Source organism: Hemiscyllium ocellatum, chromosome 35, assembly GCF_020745735.1.
Source record: "Hemiscyllium ocellatum isolate sHemOce1 chromosome 35, sHemOce1.pat.X.cur, whole genome shotgun sequence".
NCBI lineage: Eukaryota > Metazoa > Chordata > Chondrichthyes > Orectolobiformes > Hemiscylliidae > Hemiscyllium > Hemiscyllium ocellatum.
In genome coordinates this window covers 23,377,472-23,402,020 of record NC_083435.1, presented here as the reverse complement: position 1 = coordinate 23,402,020, position 24,549 = coordinate 23,377,472, and the positions used below count along the sequence as shown (strand labels likewise).

Genomic DNA, 24,549 nt, shown 5'->3' with positions numbered 1-24,549 from the left:
CCTCCACATAGTTTCCATTCTTGTTGACTCAGCTCTTGGCTGAAACAATTACACACTGGTGTGAGTTCATTTACTTTGTAGAAGTAATTATAATTGCAGAAGCAACACTACTTTACCTATATCCCTCAGTCTGGTTCTGTGCTGGACATCTCTATGCTTTGGTGACTCTAAGTCAAACTGCCTAAAGAGCCAGTGCAAATATGATGGACAGAACGGCCTGCTCCTCATATTAACAACTCTTTGATTCTCTCCTTAAGAGGGTCCTCGCGATCGGTTCTGAAAATTATTGCGTTCTTTTCGTCAGAAGGAAAAGTATATTTTTCATACGTTTATATAGATGCACATTTGTGTGAGTTTATAGGAGGGTGTATTTTTGCATATGCGAACCACTGATCGAGGGTGGAACGTTGTAGAGGGGAAGGGGACTTATCCGGACAATTAATTCCAACCCACCCACGGTCCAAGATGATGCGATGAGCCGCGGCGAACGCGCAGCCGCAGTTGGAGATTTGCTGTCGTTCGCGCAGGGTAGTTTCTGCGCACCATCCTCCACGCAGGGAGACGTCGGCCCGCAAGCGCGCAGCCGCAGTTGGGCGCACCCCACGCTCCGGCGCAACCAATGCGCTTGCGCCTCGCCCGCGCACGGTGGCGACTTTCCCTTTCGGGGCGTTAACGCGCCTGCGCGTGGTGCCTTCCCAACCCGACGGGAGAAGCTGCGGCCGCGACCTTTCCCCACGTGAGGAGCGCTGGGGTGACACCATCCGGGTTCTTGTCGGCTCGGGCGGCCGGGACAGCCGGGAGCGCGAGGGTCTGCCAGAAGCAGCTGGAAGGTTCCAGAGAGAGAGAGCGAGAGCGCGCGCGCCCGAGGGGGATGCCGCGAGGCCGAGGCAAAGCCGGCGGCGGCCGGGAGCTCCCGCAGGACGACGAGGACGAGGAGCAGTGGCTGGACGGAGAGGAGACGGCGGCGCCCCCACCGCCCAACCAGGAGGGTGAGAGAGAGAGAGAGAGACGGCCCCGAGGCGGGGACGTGCAGGCCGTCAGGGAGAACACTGAGGCTGGGAGGGAGATTCATGGAGAGAGTTTAAACCCCTTTCCCGTCAAACAGAGCCAGGAACATAAACCACAGAGACCGAGCCTCGACCGCAACTGTCACAATACAGAATATAAACCTCACAGACAGCTGTTACCCCAATAATACTGAGAATATAAACCCCACAGACAGCTGTTACCCCAATAATACTGAGAATATAAACCCCACAGACTGATCCTCACAGACAGCTGTTACCCCAATAATACTGAGAATTAAACCCCACAGACTGATCCTCATAGACAGCTGTTACCCCAATAATACTGAGAATATAAACCCCACAGACTGATCCTCACAGACAGATGTTACCCCAATAATACTGAGAATATAAACCCCACAGACTGATCCTCACAGACAGCTGTTACCCCAATAATACTGAGAATATCAACCCCACAGACTGATCCTCACAGACAACTGTTACCCCAATAATACTGAGAATATAAACCTCACAGACTGATCCTCACAGACAGCTGTTACCCCAATAATACTGAGAATATCAACCCCACAGACTGATCCTCACAGACAGCTGTTACCCCAATAATACTGAGAATATAAACCCCACAGACTGATCCTCACAGACAGATGTTACCCCAATAATACTGAGAATATAAACCCCACAGACTGATCCTCACAGACAACTGTTACCCCAATAATACTGAGAATATAAACCCCACAGACTGATCCTCACAGACAGATGTTACCCCAATAATACTGAGAATATAAACCCCACAGACTGATCCTCACAGACAGCTGTTACCCCAATAATACTGAAAATATAAATCCCACAGACTGATCCTCACAGACAGCTATTACCCAAATAATACTGAGAATTAAACCCCACAGACTGATCCTCACAGACAGCTGTTACCCCAATAATACTGAGAATATAAACCCCACAGACTGATCCTCACAGACAGCTGTTACCCCAATAATACTGAGAATATAAACCCCACAGACTAATCCTCACAGACAACTGTTACCCCAATAATACTGAGAATATAAACCCCACAGACTGATCCTCACAGACAGCTGTTACCCCAATAATACTGAGAATATCAACCCCACAGACCGATCCTCACAGACAGCTGTTAGCCCAATAATACTGAGAATATAAACCCCACAGACTGATCCTCACAGACAGCTGTTACTCCAATAATACTGAGAATATCAACCCCACAGACTGATCCTCACAGACAGCTGTTACCCCAATAATACTGAGAATTAAACCCCACAGACTGATCCTCTCAGACAGCTGTTATCCCAATAATACTGAGGATATAAACCCCACAGACTGATCCTCACAGACAGCTGTTACCCCAATAATACTGAGAATATAAACCCCACAGACTGATCCTCACAGACAACTGTTACCCCAATAATACTGAGAATATAAACCCCACAGACTGATCCTCACAGACAGCTGTTACCCCAATAATACTGAGAATATCAACCCCACAGACCGATCCTCACAGACAGCTGTTACCCCAATAATACTGAGAATATAAACCCCACAGACTGATCCTCACAGACAGCTGTTACTCCAATAATACTGAGAATATCAACCCCACAGACTGATCCTCACAGACAGCTGTTACCCCAATAATACTGAGAATTAAACCCCACAGACTGATCCTCTCAGACAGCTGTTATCCCAATAATACTGAGGATATAAACCCCACAGACTGATCCTCACAGACAGCTGTTACCCCAATAATACTGAGAATATAAACCCCACAGACTAATCCTCACAGACAGATGTTCCCCAATAATACTGAGAATGTAAACCCCACAGACTGATCCTCACAGACAGCTATTACCCCAATAATACTGAGAATATCAACCCCACAGACTGATCTTCACAGACAGCTGTTACCCCAATAATACTGAGAATATCAACCCCACAGACTGATCCTTACAGACAGATGTTACCCCAAAAATACTGAGAATATAAATCCCTCAGACTGATCCTCACAGACAGGTGTTACCCCAATACTACTGAGAATATCAACCCCACAGACTGATCCTCACAGACAGCTGTTACCCCAATAATACTGAGAATATAAATCCCACAGACTGATCCTTACAGACAGCTGTTACCCCAATAATACTGAGAATATAAATCCCACAGACTGATCTTCACAGACAGCTGTTACCCCAATAATACTGAGAATATAAACCCCACAGTCTGACCCTCATAGACAGCTGTTACCCCAATAATACTGAGAATATCAACCCCAAAGACTGATCCTCAGAGACAGATGTTACCCCAATAATACTGAGAATATAAACCCCACAGTCTGACCCTCACAGACAGCTGTTACCCCAATAATACTGAGGATATAAACCCCACAGACTGATCCTCACAGACAGCTGTTACCCCAATAATACTGAGAATATAAATCCCACAGACTGATCCTCACAGACAGATGTTACTCCAATAATACTGAGAATATCAACCCCACAGACTGATCCTTACAGACAGATGTTACCCCAATAATACTGAGAATATAAATCCCTCAGACTGATCCTCACAGACAGCTGTTACCCCAATAATACTGAGAATATAAACCTCTCAGACTGATCCTCACAGACCGCTGTTACCCCAATAATACTGAATGTATCAACCCCACAGTCTGATCCTCACAGACAGATGTTACCCCAATAATACTGAGGATATCAACCTCCCAGACAGATGTTACCCCAATAATACTGAGAATATAAACCCCACAGACTGATCCTCACAGACAGATGTTACTCCAATAATACTGAGAATATCAACCCCACCGACTGATCCTCACAGACAGATGTTACCCCAATAATACTGAGGATATCAACCTCCCAGACAGATGTTACCCCAATAATACTGAGAATATAAACCCCACAGACTGATCCTCACAGACAGCTGTTACCCCAATAATACTGAGAATATAAACCGCACAGACTGATCTTCACAGACAGCTGTTACCCCAATAATACTGAGAATATAAATCCCACAGACTGATCCTCACAGACAGATGTTACTCCAATAATACTGAGAATATCAACCCCACAGACTGATCCTTACAGACAGATGTTACCCCAATAATACTGAGAATATCAACCCCACAGACTGATCCTCACAGACAGCTGTTACCCCAATAATACTGAGAATATAAACCTCTCAGACTGATCCTCACAGACCGCTGTTACCCCAATAATACTGAATGTATCAACCCACAGTCTGATCCTCACAGACAGATGTTACCCCAATAATACTGAGGATATCAACCTCCCAGACAGATGTTACCCCAATAATACTGAGAATATAAACCCCACAGACTGATCCTCACAGACAGATGTTACTCCAATAATACTGAGAATATCAACCCCACCGACTGATCCTCACAGACAGATGTTACCCCAATAATACTGAGGATATCAACCTCCCAGACAGATGTTACCCCAATAATACTGAGAATATAAACCCCACAGACTGATCCTCACAGACAGCTGTTACCCCAATAATACTGAGAATATAAACCGCACAGACTGATCTTCACAGACAGCTGTTACCCCAATAATAGTGAGAATATCAACCCCACAGACTGATCCTTACATACAGATGTTACCCCAATAATACTGAGAATATAAAACCCTCAGACTGATCCTCACAGACAGCTGTTACCCCAATAATACTGAGAATATCAACCCCACAGACTGATCCTCACAGACAGCTGTTACCCCAATAATACTGAGAATATAAACCCCTCAGACTGATCCTCACAGACCGCTGTTACCCCAATAATACTGAATGTATCAACCCCACAGTCTGATCCTCACAGACAGATGTTACCCCAATAATACTGAGGATATCAACCTCCCAGACAGATGTTACCCCAATAATACTGAGAATATAAACCCCACAGACTGATCCTCACAGACAGCTGTTACCCCAATAATACTGAGAATATCAACCCCACAGACTGATCCTCACAGACAGCTGTTACCCCAATAATACTGAGAATATCAACCCCACAGACTGATCCTCACAGACAGCTGTTACCCCAATAATACTGAGAATATAAATCCCACAGACTGATCCTCACAGACAGATGTTACCCCAATAATACTGAGAATATCAACCCCACAGACTGATCCTCACAGACAGCTGTTACCCCAATAATAGTGAGAATATCAACCCCACAGACTGACCTCACAGACAGATGTTACCCCAATACTACGGAGAATATAAACCCCACAGACTGATCCTCACAGACAGATGTTCCCCAATAATACTGAGAATATAAACCCCACAGACTGATCCTCACAGACAGATGTTCCCCAATAATACTGAGAATATAAATCCCACAGACTGATCCTCACAGACAGATGTTACCCCAATAATACTGAGAATATAAATCCCACAGACTGATCCTTACTGACAGCTGTTACCCCAATAATACTGAGAATATAAATCCCACATACTAATCCTCATAAACAGCTGTTACCCCAATAATACTGAGAATATCAACCTCACAGACAGCTCTTACCCGAATAATACTGAGAATATAAACCCCACAGTCTGATCCTCACAGACAGATGTTACCCCAATAATACTGAGAATGTAAATCCCACAGACTGATCCTCACAGACACAAGTTACCCCAATAGTAATGAGAATATCAACCTTACAGACAGCTGTTACCCCAATAATACTGAGAATATAAACCTCACAGACAGCTGTTACCCCAATAATACTGAGAATATTAACCCCACAGACTGATCGTCAGACAGATGTTTCCCCAATGATACTGAGAATATAAATCCCACCGACTGATCCTCACAGACTGGTGTTACCCCAATAATAATGAGAATATCAACCCCACAGACTGATCCTCACAGACAGCTGTTACCCCAATAATACTGAGAATATAAATCCCACAGACTGATCCTTACAGACAGCTGTTACCCCAATAATACTGAGAATATCAACCCCACAGACTGATCCTTACAGACAGATGTTACCCCAATAATACTGAGAATATAAATCCCACCGACTGATCCTCACAGACAGGTGTTACCCCAATAATAATGAGAATATCAACCCCACAGACTGATCCTCACAGACAGCTGTTACCCCAATAATACTGAGAATATAAATCCCACAGACTGATCCTTACAGACAGCTGTTACCCCAATAATACTGAGAATATAAATCCCACAGACTGATCTTGACAGACAGCTGTTACCCCAATAATACTGAGAATATAAACCCCACAGTCTGACCCTCATAGACAGCTGTTACCCCAATAATACTGAGAATATAAACCCCGCAGACTGATCCTCACAGACAGCTGTTACCCCAATAATACTGAGAATATAAACCCCACAGTCTGACCCTCATAGACAGCTGTTACCCCAATAATACTGAGAATATCAACCCCACAGACTGATCCTCACAGACAGCTGTTACCCCAATAATACTGAGGATATAAACCCCACAGACTGATCCTCAGAGACAGATGTTACCCCAATAATACTGAGAATGTAAACCCCACAGACTGATCCTCACAGACAGCTATTACCCCAATAATACTGAGAATATCAACCCCACAGACTGATCCTTACAGACAGATGTTACCCCAATAATACTGAGAATATAAATCCCTCAGACTGATCCTCACAGTCAGCTGTTACCCCAATAATACTGAGAATATCAACCCCACAGACTGATCCTCACAGACAGCTGTTACCCCAATAATACTGAGAATATAAACCTCTCAGACTGATCCTCACAGACCGCTGTTACCCCAATAATACTGAATGTATCAACCCCACAGTCTGATCCTCTCAGATAGATGTTACCCCAATAATACTGAGAATATCAACCCCACAGTCTGATCCTCACAGACAGCTGTTACCCGAATAATACTGAGAATATAAACCTCACAGACAGATGTTACCCCAATAATACTGAATATAAACCCCACAGACTGATCCTCACAGACAGATGTTACCCCAATAATACTGAGAATATAAACCTCACAGACTGAACCTCATAGACAGATGTTACCCCAATAATACTGAGACTATCAATCCCACAGACTGATCCTCGCTGACAGCTGTTACCCCAATAATACTGAGAATATCAACCCCACAGACTGATCCTCTCAGACAGGTGTTACCCCAATAATACTGAGAATATCAACCCCCCAGAGTGATGCTCACAGACAGATGTTACCCCAATACTACTGAGAATATAAATCCCACAGACTGATCCTCACAGACAGCTGTTACCCGAATAAAACTGAGAATATCAACCCCAAAGACTGATCCTCACAGACAGATGTTACCCCAATAATACTGAGAATATCAACCCCACAGAGTGATGCTCACAGACAGATGTTACCCCTATACTACTGAGAATATAAATCCCACAGACTGATCCTTACTGACAGCTGTTACCCCAATAATACTGAGAATATAAATCCCACATACTAATCCTCATAAACAGCTGTTACCCCAATAATACTGAGAATATCAACCTCACAGACAGCTCTTACCCCAATAATACTGAGAATGTAAATCCCACAGACTGATCCTCACAGACACAAGTTACCCCAATAGTAATGAGAATATCAACCTTACAGACAGCTGTTACCCCAATAATACTGAGAATATCAACCTTACAGACAGCTGTTACCCCAATAATACTGAGAATATAAACCCCACAGACTGATCGTCAGACAGATGTTACCCCAATGATACTGAGAATATAAATCCCACCGACTGATCCTCACAGACAGGTGTTACCCCAATAATAATGAGAATATCAACCCCACAGACTGATACTCAGAGACAGCTGTTACCCCAATAATACTGAGAATATAAATCCCACAGACTGATCCTCACAGACAGCTGTTACCCCAATAATACTGAGAATATAAATTCCACAGACTGATCCTCACAGACAGATGTTCCCCAATAATACTGAGAATATAAACCTCACAGACTGATCCTCACAGACAGGTGTTACCCCAATAATACTGAGAATATCAACCCCACAGACTGATCCTCACAGACAGCTGTTACCCCAATAATACTGAGAATATCAACCCCACAGACTGATCCTCACAGACAGATGTTACTCCAAGAATACTGAGGATATAAACCCCACAGATTGATCCTCACAGACAGGTGTTACCCCAATAATACTGAGAATATAAATCTCTGACTGTTCCTCACAGACAGCTGTTACCCCAATAATACTGAGAATATAAACCCCACAGACTGATCCTCAAGACAGATGTTACCCCAATAATACTGAGAATATAAATCCCACAGACTGATCCTCACAGACAGCTGTTACCCCAATAATACTGAGAATATAAATCCCACAGACTGATCCTTACAGACAGCTGTTACCCCAATAATACTGAGAATATAAACCCCACAGTCTGACCCTCATAGACAGCTGTTACCCCAATAATACTGAGAATATCAACCCCACAGACTGATCCTCACAGACAGATGTTACCCCAATAATACTGAGAATATAAATCCCACCGACTGATCCTTACAGACAGCTGTTACCCCAATAATACTGAGAATATAAATCCCACAGACTGATCCTCACAGACAGATGTTACTCCAATAATACTGAGAATATCAACCCCACAGACTGATCCTCACAGACAGATGTTACCCCAATAATACTGAGGATATCAACCTCCCAGACAGATGTTACCCCAATAATACTGAGGATATAAACCCCGCAGACTGATCCTCACAGACAGATGTTACCCCAATAATACTGAGAATGTAAACCCCACAGACTGATCCTCACAGACACAAGTTACCCCAATAGTAATGAGAATATCAACCTTACAGACAGCTGTTACCCCAATAATACTGAGAATATAAACCTCACAGACAGCTGTTACCCCAATAATACTGAGAATATAAACCCCACAGACTGATCGTCAGACAGATGTTAACCCAATAATACTGAGAATATCAACCCCACAGACTGATCCTCACAGACAGCTGTTACCCCAATAATACTGAGGATATAAACCCCACAGACTGATCCTCACAGACAGCTGTTACCCCAATAATACTGAGAATATAAATCCCACAGACTGATCCTCAGAGACAGATGTTACCCCAATAATACTGAGAATGTAAACCCCACAGACTGATCCTCACAGACAGCTATTACCCCAATAATACTGAGAATATAAACCCCACAGACTGATCTTCACAGACAGCTGTTACCCCAATAATACTGAGAATATCAACCCCACAGACTGATCCTTACAGACAGATGTTACCCCAATAATACTGAGAATATAAATCCCTCAGACTGATCCTCACAGTCAGCTGTTACCCCAATAATACTGAGAATATCAACCCCACAGACTGATCCTCACAGACAGCTGTTACCCCAATAATACTGAGGATATAAACCCCACAGATTGATCCTTACAGACAGATGTTACCCCAATAATACTGAGAATATAAATCCCTCAGACTGATCCTCACAGTCAGCTGTTACCCCAATAATACTGAGAATATAAACCTCTCAGACTGATCCTCACAGACCGCTGTTACCCCAATAATACTGAATGTATCAACCCCACAGTCTGATCCTCTCAGATAGATGTTACCCCAATAATACTGAGAATATCAACCCCACAGTCTGATCCTCACAGACAGCTGTTACCCGAATAATACTGAGAATATAAACCTCACAGACAGATGTTACCCCAATAATACTGAATATAAACCCCACAGACTGATCCTCACAGACAGATGTTACCCCAATAATACTGAGAATATAAACCTCACAGACTGAACCTCATAGACAGATGTTACCCCAATAATACTGAGAATATAAACCCCACAGACTGATCGTCAGACAGATGTTACCCCAATGATACTGAGAATATAAATCCCACCGACTGATCCTCACAGACAGGTGTTACCCCAATAATAATGAGAATATCAACCCCACAGACTGATACTCACAGACAGCTGTTACCCCAATAATACTGAGAATATAAATCCCACAGACTGATCCTCACAGACAGCTGTTACCCCAATAATACTGAGAATATAAATTCCACAGACTGATCCTCACAGACAGATGTTCCCCAATAATACTGAGAATATAAACCTCACAGACTGATCCTCACAGACAGGTGTTACCCCAATAATACTGAGAATATCAACCCCACAGACTGATCCTCACAGACAGCTGTTACCCCAATAATACTGAGAATATCAACCCCACAGACTGATCCTCACAGACAGATGTTACTCCAAGAATACTGAGGATATAAACCCCACAGATTGATCCTCACAGACAGGTGTTACCCCAATAATACTGAGAATATAAATCTCTGACTGTTCCTCACAGACAGCTGTTACCCCAATAATACTGAGAATATAAACCCCACAGACTGATCCTCAAGACAGATGTTACCCCAATAATACTGAGAATATAAATCCCACAGACTGATCCTCACAGACAGCTGTTACCCCAATAATACTGAGAATATAAATCCCACAGACTGATCCTCGCTGACAGCTGTTACCCCAATAATACTGAGAATATCAACCCCACCGACTGATCCTCTCAGACAGGTGTTACCCCAATAATACTGAGAATATCAACCCCCCAGAGTGATGCTCACAGACAGATGTTACCCCAATACTACTGAGAATATAAATCCCACAGACTGATCCTCACAGACAGCTGTTACCCGAATAAAACTGAGAATATCAACCCCAAAGACTGATCCTCACAGACAGATGTTACCCCAATAATACTGAGAATATCAACCCCACAGAGTGATGCTCACAGACAGATGTTACCCCAATAATACTGAGAATATAAACCACACAGACTGATCCTCAGACAGATGTTACCCCTATACTACTGAGAATATAAATCCCACAGACTGATCCTTACTGACAGCTGTTACCCCAATAATACTGAGAATATAAATCCCACATACTAATCCTCATAAACAGCTGTTACCCCAATAATACTGAGAATATCAACCTCACAGACAGCTCTTACCCCAATAATACTGAGAATGTAAATCCCACAGACTGATCCTCACAGACACAAGTTACCCCAATAGTAATGAGAATATCAACCTTACAGACAGCTGTTACCCCAATAATACTGAGAATATCAACCTTACAGACAGCTGTTACCCCAATAATACTGAGAATATAAACCCCACAGACTGATCGTCAGACAGATGTTACCCCAATGATACTGAGAATATAAATCCCACCGACTGATCCTCACAGACAGGTGTTACCCCAATAATAATGAGAATATCAACCCCACAGACTGATACTCACAGACAGCTGTTACCCCAATAATACTGAGAATATAAATCCCACAGACTGATCCTCACAGACAGCTGTTACCCCAATAATACTGAGAATATAAATTCCACAGACTGATCCTCACAGACAGATGTTCCCCAATAATACTGAGAATATAAACCTCTCAGACTGATCCTCACAGACAGGTGTTACCCCAATAATACTGAGAATATCAACCCCACAGACTGATCCTCACAGACAGCTGTTACCCCAATAATACTGAGAATATCAACCCCACAGACTGATCCTCACAGACAGATGTTACTCCAAGAATACTGAGGATATAAACCCCACAGATTGATCCTCACAGACAGGTGTTACCCCAATAATACTGAGAATATAAATCTCTGACTGTTCCTCACAGACAGCTGTTACCCCAATAATACTGAGAATATAAACCCCACAGACTGATCCTCAAGACAGATGTTACCCCAATAATACTGAGAATATAAATCCCACAGACTGATCCTCACAGACAGCTGTTACCCCAATAATACTGAGAATATAAATCCCACAGACTGATCCTTACAGACAGCTGTTACCCCAATAATACTGAGAATATAAATCCCACAGACTGATCTTCACAGACAGCTGTTACCCCAATAATACTGAGAATATAAACCCCACAGTCTGACCCTCATAGACAGCTGTTACCCCAATAATACTGAGAATATCAACCCCACAGACTGATCCTCACAGACAGATGTTACCCCAATAATACTGAGAATATAAATCCCACCGACTGATCCTTACAGACAGCTGTTACCCCAATAATACTGAGAATATAAATCCCACAGACTGATCCTCACAGACAGATGTTACTCCAATAATACTGAGAATATCAACCCCACAGACTGATCCTCACAGACAGATGTTACCCCAATAATACTGAGGATATCAACCTCCCAGACAGATGTTACCCCAATAATACTGAGGATATAAACCCCGCAGACTGATCCTCACAGACAGATGTTACCCCAATAATACTGAGAATGTAAACCCCACAGACTGATCCTCACAGACACAAGTTACCCCAATAGTAATGAGAATATCAACCTTACAGACAGCTGTTACCCCAATAATACTGAGAATATAAACCTCACAGACAGCTGTTACCCCAATAATACTGAGAATATAAACCCAACAGACTGATCGTCAGACAGATGTTAACCCAATGATACTGAGAATATAAATCCCACCGACTGTTCCTCACAGACTGGTGTTACCCCAATAATACTGAGAATATAAATCCCACCGACTGATCCTCACAGACAGGTGTTACCCCAATAATAATGAGAATATCAACCCCACAGACTGATCCTCACAGACAGCTGTTACCCCAATAATACTGAGAATATAAATCCCACAGACTGATCCTTACAGACAGCTGTTACCCCAATAATACTGAGAATATAAATCCCACAGACTGATCTTCACAGACAGCTGTTACCCCAATAATACTGAGAATATAAACCCCACAGTCTGACCCTCATAGACAGCTGTTACCCCAATAATACTGAGAATATCAACCCCACAGACTGATCCTCACAGACAGATGTTACCCCAATAATACTGAGAATATAAACCCCACCGACTGATCCTCACAGACAGCTGTTACCCCAATAATACTGAGGATATAAACCCCACAGACTGATCCTCACAGACAGCTGTTACCCCAATAATACTGAGGATATAAACCCCACAGACTGATCCTCACAGACAGCTGTTACCCCAATAATACTGAGAATATAAATCCCACAGACTGATCCTCAGAGACAGATGTTACCCCAATAATACTGAGAATATAAACCCCACCGACTGATCCTCACAGACAGGTGTTACCCCAATAATAATGAGAATATCAACCCCTCAGACTAATCCTCACAGACAGCTGTTACCCCAATAATACTGAGAATATAAATCCCACAGACTGATCCTTACAGACAGCTGTTACCCCAATAATACTGAGAATATCAACCCCACAGACTGATCCTTACAGACAGATGTTACCCCAATAATACTGAGAATATAAATCCCACCGACTGATCCTCACAGACAGGTGTTACCCCAATAATAATGAGAATATCAACCCCACAGACAGATGTTACCCCAATAATACTGAGAATATAAATCCCACAGACTGATCCTTACAGACAGCTGTTACCCCAATAATACTGAGAATATCAACCCCACAGACTGATCCTCACAGACGGCTGTTACCTCAATAATACTGAGGATATAAACCCCACAGACTGATCCTCACAGACAGGTGTTACCCCAATAATACTGAGAATATAAATCCCACATACTAATCCTCATAAACAGCTGTTACCCCAATAATACTGAGAATATCAACCTCACAGACAGCTCTTACCCGAATAATACTGAGAATATAAACCCCACAGTCTGATCCTCACAGACAGATGTTACCCCAATAATACTGAGAATGTAAATCCCACAGACTGATCCTCACAGACACAAGTTACCCCAATAGTAATGAGAATATCAACCTTACAGACAGCTGTTACCCCAATAATACTGAGAATATAAACCTCACAGACAGCTGTTACCCCAATAATACTGAGAATATAAACCCCACAGACTGATCGTCAGACAGATGTTAACCCAATGATACTGAGAATATAAATCCCACCGACTGATCCTCACAGACAGGTGTTACCCCAATAATAATGAGAATATCAACCCCACAGACTGATCCTCACAGACAGCTGTTACCCCAATAATACTGAGAATATAAATCCCACAGACTGATCCTTACAGACAGCTGTTACCCCAATAATACTGAGAATATAAACCCCACAGTCTGACCCTCATAGACAGCTGTTACCCCAATAATACTGAGAATATCATCCCCGCAGACTGATCCTCACAGACAGATGTTACCCCAATAATACTGAGAATATAAACCCCACAGTCTGACCCTCACAGACAGCTGTTACCCCAATAATACTGAGAATATAAACCCCGCAGACTGATCCTCACAGACAGCTGTTACCCCACTAATACTTTGAAAATAAACCCCACAGTCTGACCCTCTCAGACAGCTGTTACCCCAATAATACTGAGAATATCAACCCCACAGACTGATCCTCACAGACAGCTGTTACCCCAATAATACTGAGAATATCAACCCCACAGACTGATCCTCACAGACAGATGTTACTCCAATAATACTGAGAATATAAATCCCACAGACTGATCCTCTCAGACAGATGTTACCCCAATAATACTGAGAATATAAACCCCACAGACTGATCCTCACAGACAGATGTTACCCCAATAATACTGAGAATATCAACCCCACAGACTGACCTCACAGACAGCTGTCACCCCAATAATACTGAGAATATAAACCCCACAGACTGATCCTCACAGACAGCTGTTACCCCAATAATACTGAGAATATCAACCCCACAGACTGATCCTCACAGACAGATGTTACTCCAAGAATACTGAGGATATAAACCCCACAGATTGATCCTCACAGACAGGTGTTACCCCACTAATACTGAGAATATAAACCCCACAGTCTGACCCTCACAGACAGCTGTTACCCCAATAATACTGAGAATGTAAACCCCACAGACTGATCCTCACAGACAGATGTTACCCCAATAATACTGAGGATATAAACCCCGCAGACTGATCCTCACAGACAGATGTTACCCCAATAATACTGAGAATGTAAACCCCACAGACTGATCCTCACAGACACAAGTTACCCCAATAGTAATGAGAATATCAACCTTACAGACAGCTGTTACCCCAATAATACTGAGAATATAAACCTCACAGACAGCTGTTACCCCAATAATACTGAGAATATAAACCCCACAGACTGATCGTCAGACAGATGTTAACCCAATGATACTGAGAATATAAACCCCACCGACTGATCCTCACAGACAGCTGTTACCCCAATAATACTGAGAATATAAATCCCACAGACTGATCTTCACAGACAGCTGTTACCCCAATAATACTGAGAATATAAACCCCACAGTCTGACCCTCACAGACAGCTGTTACCCCCAATAATACTGAGAATATAAACCCCGCAGACTGATCCTCACAGACAGCTGTTACCCCAATAATACTGAGAATATAAACCCCACAGTCTGACCCTCACAGACAGCTGTTACCCCCATAATACTGAGAATATCAACCCCACCGACTGATCCTCACAGACAGCTGTTACCCCCAATAATACTGAGGATATAAACCCCACAGACTGATCCTCACAGACAGCTGTTACCCCAATAATACTGAGGATATAAACCCCAGAGACTGATCCTCACAGACAGCTGTTACCCCAATAATACTGAGAATATAAATCCCACAGACTGATCCTCAGAGACAGATGTTACCCCAATAATACTGAGAATATAAACCCCACAGACTTATCCTCACAGACAGCTGTTACCCCAATAATACTGAGAATATCAACCCCACAGACTGATCCTCACAGACGGCTGTTACCTCAATAATACTGAGGATATAAACCCCACAGACTGATCCTCACAGACAGGTGTTACCCCAATAATACTGAGAATATAAATCCCACATACTAATCCTCATAAACAGCTGTTACCCCAATAATACTGAGAATATCAACCTCACAGACAGCTCTTACCCGAATAATACTGAGAATATAAACCCCACAGTCTGATCCTCACAGACAGATGTTACCCCAATAATACTGAGAATGTAAATCCCACAGACTGATCCTCACAGACACAAGTTACCCCAATAGTAATGAGAATATCAACCTTACAGACAGCTGTTACCCCAATAATACTGAGAATATAAACCCCACAGTCTGACACTCATAGACAGCTGTTACCCCAATAATACTGAGAATATCATCCCCGCAGACTGATCCTCACAGACAGATGTTACCCCAATAATACTGAGAATATAAACCCCACAGTCTGACCCTCATAGACAGCTGTTACCCCAATAATACTGAGAATATCATCCCCGCAGACTGATCCTCACAGACAGCTGTTACCCCAATAATACTGAGAATATAAACCCCGCAGACTGATCCTCACAGACAGCTGTTACCCCACTAATACTGAGAATATAAACCCCACAGTCTGACCCTCTCAGACAGCTGTTACCCCAATAATACTGAGAATATCAACCCCACAGACTGATCCTCACAGACAGCTGTTACCCCAATAATACTGAGAATATCAACCCCACAGACTGATCCTCACAGAAAGCTGTTACCCCAATGATACTGAGAATATAAATCCCACAGACTGATCCTCACAGACAGATGTTACCCCAATAATACTGAGAATATCAACCCCACAGACTGACCTCACAGACAGCTGTCACCCCAATAATACTGAGAATATAAACCCCACAGACTGATCCTCACAGACAGCTGTTACCCCAATAATACTGAGAATATCAACCCCACAGACTGATCCTCACAGACAGATGTTACTCCAAGAATACTGAGGATATAAACCCCACAGATTGATCCTCACAGACAGGTGTTACCCCACTAATACTGAGAATATAAACCCCACAGTCTGACCCTCACAGACAGCTGTTACCCCAATAATACTGAGAATATCAACCCCACAGTCTGATCCTCACAGACAGCTGTTACCCCCAATAATACTGAGAATATCAACCCCACAGACTGATCCTCACAGACAGCTGTTACCCCAATAATACTGAGAATATAAATCCCACAGACTGATCCTCACAGACAGATGTTACTCCAATAATACTGAGAATATAAATCCCACAGACTGATCCTCACAGACAGATGTTACTCCAATAATACTGAGAATATCAACCCCACAGACTGATCCTCACAGACAGATGTTACCCCAATAATACTGAGGATATCAACCTCCCAGACAGATGTTACCCCAATAATACTGAGGATATAAACCCCGCAGACTGATCCTCACAGACAGATGTTACCCCAATAATACTGAGAATGTAAACCCCACAGACTGATCCTCACAGACACAAGTTACCCCAATAGTAATGAGAATATCAACCTTACAGACAGCTGTTACCCCAATAATACTGAGAATATAAACCCCACAGACTGATCGTCAGACAGATGTTAACCCAATGATACTGAGAATATAAATCCCACCGACTGATCCTCACAGACTGGTGTTACCCCAATAATAATGAGAATATCAACCCCACAGACTGATCCTCACAGACAGATGTTACCCCAATAATACTGAGAATATAAATCCCACCGACTGATCCTCACAGACAGGTGTTACCCCAATAATAATGAGAATATCAACCCCACAGACTGATCCTCACAGACAGCTGTTACCCCAATAATACTGAGAATATAAATCCCACAGACTGATCCTTACAGACAGCTGTTACCCCAATAATACTGAGAATATAAATCCCACAGACTGATCTTCACAGACAGCTGTTACCCCAATAATACTGAGAAGAGAAACCCCACAGTCTGACCCTCATAGACAGCTGTTACCCCAATAATACTGAGAATATCAACCCCACAGACTGATCCTCACAGACAGATGTTACCCCAATAATACTGAGAATATAAACCCCACAGTCTGACCCTCACAGACAGCTGTTACCCCAATAATACTGAGAATATAAACCCCGCAGACTGATCCTCACAGACAGCTGTTACCCCAATAATACTGAGAATATAAACCCCACAGTCTGACCCTCACAGACAGCTGTTACCCCCATAATACTGAGAATATCAACCCCACCGACTGATCCTCACAGACAGCTGTTACCCCAATAATACTGAGAATATAAATCCCACAGACTGATCCTCACAGACAGCTGTTACCCCAATAATACTGAGGATATAAACCCCAGAGACTGATCCTCACAGACAGCTGTTACCCCAATAATACTGAGAATATAAATCCCACAGACTGATCCTCAGAGACAGATGTTACCCCAATAATACTGAGAATATAAACCCCACAGACTTATCCTCACAGACAGCTGTTACCCCAATAATACTGAGAATATCAACCCCACAGACTGATCCTCACAGACAGCTGTTACCCCAATAATACTGAGAATATCAACCCCACAGACTGATCCTCACAGACAGATGTTACTCCAATAATACTGAGAATATCAACCCCACCGACTGATCCTCACAGACAGATGTTACCCCAATAATACTGAGGATATCAACCCCACAGACTGATCCTCACAGACAGATGTTACCCCAATAATACTGAGAATGTAAATCCCACAGACTGATCCTCACAGACACAAGTTACCCCAGTAGTAATGAGAATATCAACCTTACAGACAGCTGTTACCCCAATAATACTGAGAATATAAACCTCACAGACAGCTGTTACCCCAATAATACTGAGAATATAAACCCCACAGACTGATCGTCAGACAGATGTTACCCCAATGATACTGAGAATATAAATCCCACCGACTGATCCTCACAGACAGCTGTTACCCCAATAATACTGAGAATATCAACCCCACAGACTGATCCTCACAGAAAGCTGTTACCCCAATAATACTGAGAATATAAATCCCACAGACTGATCCTCACAGACAGATGTTACTCCAATAATACTGAGAATATAAATCCCACAGACTGATCCTCTCAGACAGGTGTTACCCCAATAATACTGAGAATATAAACCCCACAGACTGATCCTCACAGACAGATGTTACCCCAATAATACTGAGAATATCAACCCCACAGACTGACCTCACAGACAGCTGTCACCCCAATAATACTGAGAATATAAACCCCACAGACTGATCCTCACAGACAGCTGTTACCCCAATAATACTGAGGATATAAACCCCACAGATTGATCCTCACAGACAGGTGTTACCCCACTAATACTGAGAATATAAACCCCACAGTCTGACCCTCACAGACAGCTGTTACCCCAATAATACTGAGAATATCAACCCCACAGTCTGATCCTCACAGACAGCTGTTACCCCAATAATACTGAGAATATCAACCCCACAGACTGACCCTCACAGACAGCTGTTACCCCAATAATACTGAGAATATCAACCCCACAGACTGATCCTCACAGACAGATGTTACTCCAATAATACTGAGAATATAAATCCCACAGACTGATCCTCTCAGACAGATGTTACCCCAATAATACTGAGAATATAAACCCCACAGACTGATCCTCACAGACAGATGTTACCCCAATAATACTGAGAATATAAATCCCACCGACTGATCCTCACAGACAGGTGTTACCCCAATAATAATGAGAATATCAACCCCACAGACTGATCCTCACAGACAGCTGTTACCCCAATAATACTGAGAATATAAATCCCACAGACTGATCCTTACAGACAGCTGTTACCCCAATAATACTGAGAATATAAATCCCACAGACTGATCTTCACAGACAGCTGTTACCCCAATAATACTGAGAATATAAACCCCACAGTCTGACCCTCATAGACAGCTGTTACCCCAATAATACTGAGAATATCAACCCCACAGACTGATCCTCACAGACAGATGTTACCCCAATAATACTGAGAATATAAACCCCACAGTCTGACCCTCACAGACAGCTGTTACCCCAATAATACTGAGAATATCAACCCCACCGACTGATCCTCACAGACAGCTGTTACCCCAATAATACTGAGAATATCAACCCCACAGACTGATCCTCACAGACAGATGTTACTCCAAGAATACTGAGGATATAAACCCCACAGATTGATCCTCACAGACAGGTGTTACCCCAATAATACTGAGAATATAAATCTCTCAGACTGATCCTCACAGACAGATGTTACCCCAATAATACTGAGAATATCAACCTCACAGACTGATCTTCACAGACAGATGTTACTCCAATAATACTGAGAATATGAACCCCACCGACTGATCCTCACAGACAGATGTTACCCCAATAATACTGAGGATATCAACCCCACAGACTGATCCTCTCAGACAGATGTTACCCCAATAATACTGAGAATATCAACCCCACAGACTGACCTCACAGACAGCTGTTACCCCAATAATACTGAGAACATAAACCCCACAGACTGATCCTCACAGACAGCTGTTACCCCAATAATACTGAGAATATCAACCCCACAGACTGATCCTCTCAGACAGATGTTGCCCCAATAATACTGAGAATATAAACCCCACAGACTGATCCTCACAGACAGATGTTACCCCAATAATACTGAGAATATAAATCCCACAGACTGATCTTCACAGACAGCTGTTACCCCAATAATACTGAGAATATAAACCCCACAGTCTGACCCTCATAGACAGCTGTTACCCCAATAATACTGAGAATATCAACCCCACAGACTGATCCTCACAGACAGATGTTACCCCAATAATACTGAGAATATAAACCCCACAGTCTGACCCTCACAGACAGCTGTTACCCCAATAATACTGAGAATATCAACCCCACAGACTGATCCTCACAGACAGCTGTTACCCCAATAATACTGAGAATATCAACCCCACAGACTGATCCTCACAGACAGATGTTACTCCAAGAATACTGAGGATATAAACCCCACAGATTGATCCTCACAGACAGGTGTTACCCCAATAATACTGAGAATATAAATCTCTCAGACTGATCCTCACAGACAGATGTTACCCCAATAATACTGAGAATATCAACCTCACAGACTGATCTTCACAGACAGATGTTACTCCAATAATACTGAGAATAAGAACCCCACCGACTGATCCTCACAGACAGATGTTACCCCAATAATACTGAGGATATCAACCCCACAGACTGATCCTCTCAGACAGATGTTACCCCAATAATACTGAGAATATCAACCCCACAGACTGACCTCACAGACAGCTGTTACCCCAATAATACTGAGAACATAAACCCCACAGACTGATCCTCACAGACAGCTGTTACCCCAATAATACTGAGAATATCAACCCCACAGACTGATCCTCACAGACAGATGTTACTCCAAGAATACTGAGGATATAAACCCCACAGATTGATCCTCACAGACATGTGTTACCCCAATAATACTGAGAATATAAATCTCTCAGACTGATCCTCACAGACAGATGTTACCCCAATAATACTGAGAATATCAACCTCACAGACTGATCTTCACAGACAGATGTTACTCCAATAATACTGAGAATATGAACCCCACCGACTGATCCTCACAGACAGATGTTACCCCAATAATACTGAGGATATCAACCCCACAGACTGATCCTCTCAGACAGATGTTACCCCAATAATACTGAGAATATCAACCCCACAGACTGACCTCACAGACAGCTGTTACCCCAATAATACTGAGAACATAAACCCCACAGACTGATCCTCATAGACAGCTGTTACCCCAATAATACTGAGAATATCAACCCCACAGACTGTTCCTCACTGACAGATGTTACCCCAATAATACTGAGAATGTTAATCCCACAGACCGATCCTCACAGGCTGCTGTTACCCCAATAAAACTGAGATTATAAACCCCATAGACTGATCCTCACAGACAGCTGTTACCACAATACTACTGAGAATATAAATCCCACAAACTGATCCTCACAGACAGGTGTTACCCCAATAATACTGAGAATATAAATCCCACCGACTGATCCTCACAGACAGATGTTACCCCAATAATACTGAGAATATCAACCCCACAGAGTGATGCTCACAGACAGATGTTACCCCAATAATACTGAGAATATAAACCACACAGACTGATCCTCAGACAGATGTTACTCCAAGAATACTGAGGATATAAACCCCACAGATTGATCCTCACAGACAGGTGTTACCCCAATAATACTGAGAATATAAACCTCACAGACTGATCCTCACAGACAGCTGTTACCCCAATAATACTGAGAATGTAAACCCCACAGACTGATCTTCACAGACAGCTGTTACCCCAATAATACTGAGAATATCAACCCCACAGACTGATCCTTACAGACAGATGTTACCCCAATAATACTGAGAATATAAACCCCTCAGACTGATCCTCACAGACCGCTGTTACCCCAATAATACTGAATGTATCAACCCCACAGTCTGATCCTCTCAGACCGAAGTTACCCCAATAGTAATGAGAATATCAACCTTACAGACAGCTGTTACCCCAATAATACTGAGAATATAAACCTCACAGACAGCTGTTACCCCAATAATACTGAGAATATAAACCCCACAGACTGATCGTCAGACAGATGTTACCCCAATGATACTGAGAATATAAATCCCACCGACTGATCCTCACAGACAGGTGTTACCCCAATAATAATGAGAATATCAACCCCACAGACTGATCCTCACAGACAGCTGTTACCCCAATAATACTGAGAATATAAATCCCACAGACTGATCCTTACAGACAGCTGTTACCCCAATAATACTGAGAATATAAATCCCACAGACTGATCTTCACAGACAGCTGTTACCCCAATAATACTGAGAATATAAACCCCACAGTCTGACCCTCATAGACAGCTGTTACCCCAATAATACTGAGAATATCATCCCCGCAGACTGATCCTCACAGACAGATGTTACCCCAATAATACTGAGAATATAAACCCCACAGTCTGACCCTCACAGACAGCTGTTACCCCAATAATACTGAGAATATAAACCCCGCAGACTGATCCTCACAGACAGCTGTTACCCCAATAATACTGAGAATATAAACCCCACAGACTGATCCTCTCAGACAGCTGTTACCCCAATAATACTGAGAATATCAACCCCACAGACTGATCCTCACAGACAGCTGTTACCCCAATAATACTGAGGATATAAACCCCACAGACTGATCCTCACAGACAGCTGTACCCCAATAATACTGAGAATATATATCCCACAGACTGATCCTCACAGACAGATGTTACTCCAATAATACTGAGAATATCAACCCCACAGACTGATCCTCACAGACAGATGTTACTCCAAGAATACTGAGGATATAAACCCCACAGATTGATCCTCACAGACAGGTGTTACCCCAATAATACTGAGAATATAAATCTCTCAGACTGATCCTCACAGACAGATGTTACCCCAATAATACTGAGAATATCAACCTCACAGACTGATCTTCACAGACAGATGTTACCCCAATACTACGGAGAATATAAACCCCACAGACTGATCTTCACAGACAGATGTTCCCCAATAATACTGAGAATATAAACCCCGCAGACTGATCCTCACAGACAGCTGTTACCCCAATAATACTGAGAATATCAACCCCACAGACTGATCCTCACAGACAGCTGTTACCCCAATAATACTGAGAATATAAATCCCACAGACTGATCCTCACAGACAGATGTTACTCCAATAATACTGAGAATATAAATCCCACAGACTGATCCTCTCAGACAGATGTTACCCCAATAATACTGAGAATATAAACCCCACAGATTGATCCTCACAGACAGGTGTTACCCCAATAATACTGAGAATATAAATCTCTCAGACTGATCCTCACAGACACATGTTACCCCAATAATACTGAGAATATCAACCTCACAGACTGATCTTCACAGGCAGATGTTACTCCAATAATACTGAGAATATCAACCCCACAGACTGATCCTCACAGACAGATGTTACCCCAATAATACTGAGGATATCAACCCCACAGACTGATCCTCTCAGACAGATGTTACCCCAATAATACTGAGAATATCAACCCCACAGACTGACCTCACAGACAGCTGTTACCCCAATAATACTGAGAACATAAACCCCACAGACTGATCCTCTCAGACCGATGTTACCCCAATAATACTGAGAATATAAACCCCACAGACTGATCCTCACAGACAGCTGTTACCCCAATACTACTGAGCATATAAATCCCAGACTGATCCTCATAGACAGCTGTTACCCCAATAATACTGAGAATATCAACCCCACAGACTGTTCCTCACTGACAGATGTTACCCCAATAATACTGAGAATGTTAATCCCACAGACCGATCCTCACAGGCTGCTGTTACCCCAATAAAACTGAGATTATAAACCCC

The 24,549-nt window shown here is 42.8% G+C and overlaps 1 protein-coding gene across 2 annotated transcripts in view; it reads left to right on the top strand.

The window, feature by feature from the left end:
• The first annotated feature begins 694 nt into the window (after positions 1 to 694).
• The window catches only part of abcf1 (ATP-binding cassette, sub-family F (GCN20), member 1), a 96,374-nt gene continuing 72,519 nt past the window's right edge, over positions 695 to 24,549 (top strand). For both annotated transcript variants that reach the window (XM_060850862.1, XM_060850861.1), the window contains exon 1: positions 695 to 989. In XM_060850862.1, coding sequence (XP_060706845.1) covers positions 872 to 989 — 118 coding nt within the window. In that variant the 5' untranslated portion in view covers positions 695 to 871. The remainder of the gene's footprint in view (positions 990 to 24,549) is intronic.